General features: G+C 40.8%; 1 protein-coding gene across 1 annotated transcript in view; it reads left to right on the plus strand.

Moving 5' to 3' along the window:
* The window catches only part of cmtr1 (cap methyltransferase 1), a 30,265-nt gene extending 19,689 nt beyond the window's left edge, over window positions 1–10,576 (plus strand). Inside the window, exons 25-29 of the mRNA XM_053643211.1 lie at window positions 227–4,999; window positions 8,125–8,278; window positions 8,587–8,738; window positions 9,321–9,456; window positions 9,654–10,576. Coding sequence (XP_053499186.1) covers window positions 227–383 — 157 coding nt within the window. The 3' untranslated portion in view covers window positions 384–4,999; window positions 8,125–8,278; window positions 8,587–8,738; window positions 9,321–9,456; window positions 9,654–10,576. The remainder of the gene's footprint in view (window positions 1–226; window positions 5,000–8,124; window positions 8,279–8,586; window positions 8,739–9,320; window positions 9,457–9,653) is intronic.
* Window positions 10,577–10,713: the final 137 nt, after the last annotated feature.

A 10,713-nucleotide genomic window follows, 5' to 3' on the forward strand; every position in this document is an offset into this window, starting at 1 on the left:
GACTGTGGAAGAAAAGTCCCATTCACACGTACGAACCTTAATGCAACTCGGACCGTATGTTGATTTTATTTATTAATTTAATGAATCAATTTATTTTTAATCAGAGCTGCTAAAACCTGCTGTGACCTCTACTCCAGTGAATATGATAGTGTGGATTGGATTCTGAACATCACCAGTGAAGAACAAAGCTAAATATTCTGGTCATTTTCCCCCTCTCTTTTCTCAGGGTGTGTCATCAGGAACGATTGTTTTGGGCCTGGGAGGAAGGGGTCAGAGTTCACGACTCCCAGAGCCGTGTCGATCCTCAGAAACTCTCCAAGGACAACGTGCTGTCCTTTATCCGGAAACACTGTCATCAGTGGGAGAGCCGTGACGGCGTGTGAAGCCTCTCCTCACCAGCACGGGGTGCTGTAGTCCTGCAGAAGAGGAATCGTAGCACGTAGTCTCACGTGATTTTCAGCTTGGTTTATTTTACAGCCAGCGAGCATTATATCTGTGAGGTATTTACACGGAATATCGACGGTCGCATTGCTTAGGCTTCGTAAATCCGATACACTAATACGCTGCTCATTTCCCAGTAATACAGCGCATGATGATGATGATAGACTCGGCATTTCCTCTTCTGTGTGCTCGTGAGGCAGGGCGTGTTGCCTTCCCATCTTTTTGAGGTTTCTTTTTTTTTTTTTTTTGGTTTTCTTTGCTTGTACATGTTGTTTGAATGAAGCAGGCGTGTTTAATTTTTTATGGGCTTCATTTGAACTTGTGAGTAACCTTGATAATAATGTAAAAAAAAAAAACAACAAAAAAACTTGACTCCTGGAGTATTTTCTTCCTCTATTAAACCTCAGCATGGATGTCGGTGTCCTTGACTCAGGTGGCATTCTGGATGAAATCACGACGACGCCAAGATTGCTCTCGTGCCGTTTTAGCCGTGTTTATGTTCTCTGTTCTGTACGGGGGAAACCCCTCAAACTAAACAGGATGACACACTGCTGGTTTTGGATAGTTAAGGGGTTAATATTAGCACTTCGGTCAAAGTGTGTTGCTCCAAGTACACTCTTAAAGGGAAAAACAAATCTACGGAGGTCCCCCCAGCCCCCTATTCTTCCCTTTAGAGAACCCTTTAAAAGGTTCACTGTAGAACCCTACAACAAGCAGGCGAGAAAAGCTTAAATGCGCAATAAATAAATAAATAAATCGGCAGTGTGTCGTCATGTTTAGCTTACTTTAAATTCCTGAGAACAGGAACACGACTAAACTGACTGGAACTAAGAGTAAGAGTGTCTCTTGGAGCTACACGGTGTGACCTGAGTGCTAATAGTAACCTACAGCGGCGGGTGATGAATAAAAAATGTCGTTTCTTTGGACAGCTGGAGACTCAGTAAGGAGAAGAGAGTTGACATCCAGTTTAATGAGTCGTACACATTCTGTATTTTAGAGATTACAGCATATGAGCTGATATCGGCTCCGGTTATAAATCATTCCGTCCGGGATTTTACGCTTTTCCGCAGAAATTAACGCGCAATCAAGGAAACTCTTGCAGTATTCGGAGCTTGCGATTTATTTTTTTTGTTTTGTTTTGTTTTGTTTTAAAAAGACTGCGGATTGTTCACAGTTTTGGGCCAAAACGCGTCGTCACGGCGCACGTTCAGTCAAAGCCGTGTTCGATTCACGTGCGTCGAACACGAGTACAGCTGAAAGGTCTCATTTACCAACAAACATCACTGCGAAAGAGCACGCAACAGAATTTCGCGCGACTGCGATTTCGCCGATTCAAATACTTTTCAGAAAAATAAAATAAAAAATTGAAAAAAGCCGCAGCAAAATCGAGCATTTTTGATCGCAAAAAAAAAAAAACTCTCCACGAAATCCTGTACGGGCTGATGTACTGTTAAAAGGAACCGATTACAAAAGGAAATTGATGTCCTTTTCCCCTTGTACCCAAATGTAGTCCACCAGCCAAGCCATGTTTGATGTTTGCTTCTTTAGTTTTGCACTGGAAGCGTTATATTATCATCATCACCAGTTTCCTAGTCTGTATAACAATGTAGAAATATAAAGTTCACCTAAAAGCCACGCCTCCTACTCGAACCTGATGCTTTAGCCGAGTGATGCGAAATGATGTGCTGGGGAGGGAAGTGAGTCTAGGTTGATGTTCTCATCAGGATTGAACTTATTCCGTTGACCTAAGTACGGTATATGTAACATTATACGTTACAACTTCTATCCATTTATAGTGATGTCATTTGTTAATTTAAAATAAATAAATAAATAAAGATCTTGGCAAATTGCTGTGGTATAAAATGAACACGAACACAACACTTCGGGATGTGCTTGTTCTAGGAAAATGATCAGCTTTGGTGTAGTAACCGTGGTGTAACTCTGCTTTGGCGTTGTCTCAGGCCACATCTCATCACCCCATCGTTGATTATTTTCCTACAAAAGCATGCCGTGTTGTGTTTAGCCTTCATTTGTCACATATATATATTACAGCACAGTGAAATAGTTTCTTCACGTGTCTCAGCTTGTAAAGAAGTTGGGGTCAGAGTGCGGGGTCAGCCATGATATAGCAGATAGGCTGAAGGGCCTCGCTCAAGGGCCCAACACTGGTACCGTGGTGGTGCTGGGGCTTGAATCCTCGACCTTCTGCACAATAACCCAATTCCAGAGGAACTAGGAATGCAGTTTGTATGCTCCTAAATTGGAGGCTATAAGTTTACATTACTTGTTAGCAAGAATTGGTTTTGTAGGAACAAATAAAGATGTAAACTTCAGAAACCAAACATGCCTTTGGTGAGGGGGAAACAGGGCTATTATTCTTTTGCCGTACGTTTTTTTTATTTATTTTAAGCGTAATACCATTTGAGCAGAGTGACCTTGGTCACAAAAAGCATGTAGAGTGCCAAAATTATCATCATCATTATTATTATTATTATTATTATATATATATTTATTTACAAATCCATGTGATGTGTATGTTCTTTGTAAGCGTCACTGTATCTCTGCTCCCAAAAGCTGTTTGTGTTTGGTGGACCTCTAGTGTACCTGAGATTCAGCATGAGCTCTTGTACACCGCGCTGTTCTCCATGCTGGCTGCATTGGCATTGACATGTCAAGGACAAAGAGGACACTGGCAGACTTTTGTATTCAGGTGTAACGAGTCTTCCAATTCCTTTCTTCGCTCCTCTCATCCTTCACCTTAGTTGTGTGACGGGGAAGCGAAAGAGTCTCGTCTCGAAGGCGATTAAAGCCGCCTGGAGGACGGGCTCGCTAAGCCTTATAGTGGGATTATCACCTCACGGCCCTAAAGACGCTGAACCGTGTACAAAAGGGATCTAGCAAGTGTAATTGCATGTCTTACACCTTTTTTTTCCCCTGTCCATGTCCTCACTGCTTCCTCTGAGAGTTTCAATTTCTGCCTGTTTTTAGAAGGCAAATTGAGTGCATTGGTGGAACTAGTGACTAGTCTGTGAAAATGAGGATGCCCTAGCAGGAGAGCAGGATGAACATTGTGCACGATGGAAACGTGATGGCAGTAAAACAGAATCGTGTAGATTATGGGACATGTAGATATATATTTTTTCAAATAAAACCCGTCTCCCCAAATATAAAGCTTCATTAAGTTATATAGTAAGATAATAAAGAAATAAATCCGTGTGTGGTAGTTCTGAATAGCACCCAAAACAACAAGAAGCATTTTCACTAGCATATATATATATATATATATGGCTTACGTATTGAAAATATCCTGCTACTTAGTTAGGCTAACATTATCTTTAAAGCCTAGCTTTAACTCCAGTTTACACTTGTTGCACTTACACTGCTTCACTAAAATAATCGAAGATCTGCTTTGGCCAAATTTAGGATGACAAAATAATGGATATAATGGGAAAAATTTCCAGATGAGCTTACGTTTGATGCTTTAAAAAAAAAAAAAAAAAAGTATGGATTTAGGAGCTATATAGTAAGGGTGTCGAGATGTAATTTTGTCATCATCAAGGACAACAAACGTCACTTGTAAATCCAGCTTGCCTAATTTGGGCCAGCATCAAGCATTCTGTTGGCAGGGTGGTCCTCCTTTGCCAATTTTGGGCCAGAGTTGTATAAAGAGGCCCATCATCCATCCATCCATCTTCTATACCGCTTATCCTTTTCAGGGTCACAGGGAACCTGGAGCCTATCCAGGTTCCCTCTGCACCTTGTGCCCGATGCTCCCTGGGACCGGGTGCCAATCCATCGCAGGGCACAATCACACACTCATGCACCCATTCATACACTACGGACACTTTAGACATGCCAATCAGCGTACCATGCATGTCTTTGGACTGGGGGAGGAAACCGGAGTACCTGGAGGAAACCCCCGCAGCACGGGGAGAACACGCAAACTCCACACACACAGGGCCACGGTGGGAATCGAACCCCCAATCCTGGAGGTGTGAGGTGAACATGCTAACCACTAAGCCACCGTGCGCCCCGAGGCCCATCATAGCCACACAAATTACATTATATTTATGCCATTTGGAAGAATCACTTATCCAGAGTGACTTACATTTATCTCATTTATACACTGAGGCTCAAGGGCCCAGCGGTGGTAGCTTGGCAGTGCTGGGGCTTGAACTCCTGACCTTCTGATCAGTAACCCAGAGCCTTTAACCTGTGTGTCACCACTGCCCCGAATTAGACAATTGGGCTAAGGTCAGTTTGCCACCTTGGGCCCGTATACATCCATAATAGTATACTGGGTTGAAGTATTTTATTGTAAAAGTACAGAAATGATTGACAGTCTACCTGTAGAACTCTCATAGGCATCGCGCAACACCTGGCTAATTCCATAAAGCATGTTAAGGGCAGGATAATGCCGTGGAGGCACTGAGTGACCGAGTCAGAACCTGGATGTGAACCTAACTGAGCCTCTCTTGGGAGAAAATGAAGATGTCACTACCGCAACTGAGCTTGAGATGTTCTGCAGAGAGGAACAGGAGAAGATCCCCAAATCCAGGTGTGTGAAATTTACAGTATCATACCAAAAAAACAAAATAATCATTGGCAAAGTTTTTCAACACAGGACTCCTTAGTGGAGCAGCAAAAAAAGGACCCACTCTATCCTCAGACAATGATCCTAATGATCTGAGAACTGTCCAAGACTAAATTAAAAAGTTACAAAGGAATCTAATCCATTTTTACAGTAAGGCTGTAATGCAACATAATACATGAATGCACTATATTAGACTTGTTATTGAGTTTAAGATGAAACCCGTTCAATTCAGAGACTCGTCATAACTCTAATAACCAAATGACATCTGTGACAACTCTGACAGTAGTTGATCTCTACCACAGGGGGAAAAAAAAGATCCAAATTACTCAGACCCCCGGGGGCCCACAAACCCCACTTTAATATCCACAACTCTACATCACAGGCTAAAGCAAAACCTTACCCCAGGCTTTAGAAATACTTCAGAACGTCCCCTTATGACGACACGAATTCTCAGAAATCTTTAACATTGACTGTCTAATTACAGCTGCAATAAAAAAAAATAGACCTTTAACCTGGTAACGATGCACAGTTCTTACTACCGTTAACACATTCAGCATTATAAATGGATATTATTTTGGAGGTTTCATTTGATTGTTCTGAGCAGCGTGAAGCATTAGGGCTTGTGGTTGGACGCTAAGTTCTTTACAGCTGCCTGTTCCAGTGTGTGTGTCTCTCTCTCTCCCCTGAGCGCTGAGCGCAGTGGATCCGAGAGGCTTTAGAAGAACTCTCGAAATCAAGACTGGAAAAAGACCAGGAGGAATTTTTCCAATCTTCAGCTGTCCAGTTGTCGTGCCCACTGTAGCTTCAGATTCAATTCAATTTGATTTGTATAGCGCTTTTTACAGTAGACATTGTCTCAGAGCAGCTTTACAGAAAAATATCAACACGGTATACAGATATTAAAAGTGCGAATTTATCCCAACTGAGCGCGACGGTGGCAAGGAAAAAATCCCTAAGATGTTAAGAGGAAGAAACCTCGAGAGGAACCCGACTCCAAAGGGAACCCGTCCTCATCTGGGTCACAACGGATAGTGTGAAAAAATTCATTATGAGTTTATATGAAGTCTGTTTGGCCTTAGAAGCAGCCGTAGTCCCAGCAATGTGGAACTGGAGTAGATGAGAGCTCCATCCAGATTCCTGTTCTAGGCTGACAGGAGTGGAACCCAATGTGGTCTTCTGCTGTTATGGCTCATCCACCTCAAAGTTCAATGCCTTGTGTGTTCTGAGACGCTTTAGAGATATAGATTTGAATTAATGTAGCCTTCCTGTCAGCTTAGACCAGTCTGGTCATTCTTCTTGAACTTCAGTCATCAACACTTCCCCCGACCTCCCCCCCCCCCCTTCCCAATCTGATGTTTGACTGAAGCCTTTGACTTCCACTTGATTGACTGGTTGAGGTGTACAGGTGTTCCCTATTAAAGTGGACGGTGAGTGGAGATTCCACGTATTTGCCAAGCATGAAAAAAGTACGGCTACTTCTGCTTCCTAAATCCCAATTTAACCCTTGTCCACCACTGGAATAATATCTAGTCAGCACTGGTGATTGACGGATGGGGTAGACGATTGTGCATAGCAACAGCTGGACTGCAGTCAGTAACTGTACACTTTCATTCGGATGACAAATTAAAGGAAAAAAAACCTAAGAGGAAAGATCTAAGAGACTATGAACGAGGTTTCGGTATCGAGGCGTGGATGCAGGAGCTTCGGTCACGGAGACGTGTGTTTTTAATATGAACAGTGAAAGTGACGTCTGAATTTAGATCAACGGGAAAGACGTCAGTAAATAGAGCTGGAAATTTAGGAGACTGTGAATGCTAACGGTAGGATGTGATCAGACTGACAGCAAGAGCAATTCCTCCACGACTACATCGCCCATGCACACCCGTCTCCAGTGTAAGAACGTCTGCCTCTACTCGTCTCCTTAGAGCGATGCGTCTCTGCAAATCAGCACCAAGTTCTTCTGACTGATCGTCTTTATCTTAATGCTTCTATCCTGGTGGGCGTGGTCTCTTCCAGAATAGCCCCGCCCCGCCCCCATGTACAGGACACAAGGGCTCACTGAATGGTTGGATGAGGATGAGAATGATGTAAATCATACGCTATAGTATATAATATTTAAAAATAATAATAATAATAAAAAGAAATATATAAAATCTAGTCTTGATGTTAGACTTTAATACTTATTCTGCTGTGAAGACAGTCTTAAGTGAAACGTTTACAGAACAGTTTGTTGGAAAAGCATTGCTTTATTATGATTTGCCTTATAAGCAAGAATATACCGCATACTGATTTAAAAAATATATACATTATATGCCATTTAGTATAAAACCTAACATAAATCCAACAATCAACATTTGGAGAAATTTCACTAATATTAAAAGTAAAAAATTATTATTATTATTATTATTATTATTATTATTATTATTACCGGGAGATTCTTGAGAAGAATCTGCTGCCATCCACCAGGATGATGAAGATGAGACGTGGGTGGAGCTTCCAGCAGGACAACGATCCAAAACATACAGCAAAGGAAACTCTCCATTGGTTTCAGAGAAATAAATCAAGGTGTTAGAACGACCCAGTCAATCACCTGACTTCAATCCAATCGAACAAGATTTAAAGACAATGTTTAGAAGAACCGACCAAAATCACACCTGGATACTGCGGCCCATTAATTTCTTCATACAGGAAGCGTCCCGAAGCCGTCGTTACCAACGAAGGCTTCTCCACTAAGCATTAAATACATTTCAGTTAGCGTGTTCAGTACTTTTTTCCCGTGTCATTCCACTTTATTACACATAACTTCATTTATGGACTTTAATGCTTGGATTTCTTGATATTTCCGGATTTCTTGAGTTAATACTGACGTCTGGAGAAAATTTCATGTGAATAACCTCATTGGAAATATATTTACTGAAAGAAATGTTCACCCCCCCCACACACTGTATATGAGTGAAATAATATATGTAACTTCACTGATGTAATATGATGGTAAATTTTGACACGTACTGTATAGAAGACGTGGAGAGGATTCGGTTGGTTATGCAGTTAATGAAAGTTTACGTGCTCATGTTTATTTCCATATACAGAGTTGCAGGGAGCTGAGTAGTTACATGAAGACAAATAATTAAGCATTTAGGACTAAGAGCTGTCTGAGATGGAATGGAATGTCGTGGACCTGTATACTGAGGGCCTCAGCTGTGTTCCAGACACACATGCTGAACGAGCTAAGCGTGAGAAAAGGTAAGATTCATGTGTGTTTATTCAATTTACTGCAGTGTTTCTTGGCGAGATTATGCGACGCGTGTTACGGAGGTCTGGACAAACCTCTGGTGGATTTTTTGAACAGTCTGAATCTCATGATGATGATTTCATTGTATGGATATAGGACACTCTGATTGTCCAAATTAGGAATGTTTCGCCTTGCTGATTGCAGCGCTAGTCAGTTACAGAATGGATATCTCCTTATGTTTCATGTAAAAAAAAAAGAAAAAAAAGAAGAGGATTATGTGATGATTTACAAGTATGTGTGTGATCGTGTTGACGTGTAGAAACCGCAGATCTATTTCACCGACCCTAAGCAGCTGCTGAACATCATGGCAGATGTGGACGCAGACATCAATCGGCTGTCTGATGACCTCAGTCAGGTGGAACATTGTCTGGAGTGCCACAAAAAAAACATGAGCAACTTGCAGCAGGACATGTGAGTGACACGAACAATCACACCGCTTACTACAACCTTAAAGGAACACTGCATTTTCATTCAACTTAAATTCAATGCTGCGCGTGTGTGTATGAGTGTGTGTGTGTGTGTGTGTGTGTATATGTATGTGTGTGTGTGTGTATGTATATATATATATATATATATATATATATATATATATATATATATATATATATATATATATATATATATATATATATATATAATATAGTGTGTGTGTATGTGTGCGTATGTGTGTGTGTATGTATATGTGTGTGTGTGTGTGTGTAAATATACTATGACCAAGAAGTGAAACATGTCCCTGGACTGACAAAAGAACAGGAAAACAAGCTGCCTTGAAACTCGTCTCTAACACACAATCTCCGGGCGGTCGATAAAAATGTTTCAATTAGAAATAAAGGTATTAGGATCTAGGAACTATTCCTATCTGAGATTAAAAAACAACAACATCTACTCCTGCCACATGTCTCGGGTCCCGCAGGAGCCCAGTCCCTGTGCACACATCTACAGCAGAGGTTCTGACGGCATATTTTAACCTCTGAGCCGTTTGTGTTGCTGCAGGGAGAAGGACACTGCTCAGAGTAATGAGGAGACGGACTACCTCACGAGATGCATGAATAAAAAAAGAGCAAAAGCAGCGAAAATAGAGCAGCGCATCAAAGAATTCAAAATGAGTGAAGACGGTCCTGAACAAAAGGTAAACACACACACACACACCTGTAAGTTCTATCTAATCACCCACACACACACACATGCACTACTCAACTTCCCACAACACATCTTTCTGCCTAAAAAAAATGAAAGAGTGTGTCCTTTGTACACACACGTACAATTTCTTGTAAAATCAAGCAAAGTAAGATTTAAAAGTCTGCAACTTTTTTTTTTTAATTACAGAGAGGAAAGAAGGTCATGTGGAGGTCATTTGTCAAGAAGAAAGTCTCCAAAGCAGATGCAATTGAAGCCGTCCTCGCCGTGGAACAGAGAGAACTGGAGAGGTTCCGCTTCGACAAAGAGTAACACAGTACTATAAGGTCCAGAAATAAGCTTTTAATAGTTTGATATTTTATTAATGCCAACATCTTTAGCAAATCAGGAAATAATGAAGCTGCCACAGCTCTAGACTAAATCCAGCACAGGATATGTGTGTGTGTCTGATTTCTGTTGAGTGATGTGATGTCACCTTCGGTTCTTTCACAGCTAGAATATGTCCTTTTTCGGAACAAGAAAAAAAGTTTAGTTCAGTTTCTTTAGTTCACTGATGAAATATTAAAATGAAGATGAGTCGACCCTGTTGATTTAGAATCCCACTATAGCGTGTTATTCAGAAGAATGACCCAGTGTTGCGGTTCTCTTTTGAGTCTGGGTCCACTCCAGGAGTTTTTCCTTTCCACAGTCAACTTTGGCTCGTTCATTTCTCTAACGCTACATTATTTCCTGATTTATTTACTTTTGGGTTTATTACAAAGTATTAATGCTATTATTTTGGACCTTATTGTGAAGTGTTAATATAAAGATAAATAATAAAGAGTTTCCACACCGCACCAGCTTTAGTCATGGCTCTGTACTGATAAGAAGGGAGAATATATTTTAAATATGCAGAGTATTGCCTCACTGATGTGCTTTATTTGCAGATGTGGTAAGACGCTGATGGCAAAGAAAAACTGAATACTGTCTTTCACATCCTAACTCTGTGCTAGGTAAAAATGTTTGAAATATGTAACTAGATTTCGATATTACACTGAGGCATTTCGCACAGCTACATGTGATTACATTGTTTACCACAAGATGGCAGACAAGCACAATAAAACTGTACAAATATAATTACATAAGCTGTAATTACTTTGTCTTTAGCAGAACGACTAGCTAACTATGGCGATTTTATAATAACTAAATTAAGCGAAACTCGCCACAGGATGTTTTTGTTCCCTCTTTTTTATTATTATTATTATTTTTT

The sequence above is a fragment of the Ictalurus furcatus genome, chromosome 15 (assembly GCF_023375685.1).
Source record: "Ictalurus furcatus strain D&B chromosome 15, Billie_1.0, whole genome shotgun sequence".
Taxonomy (NCBI): Eukaryota; Metazoa; Chordata; class Actinopteri; order Siluriformes; family Ictaluridae; genus Ictalurus; species Ictalurus furcatus.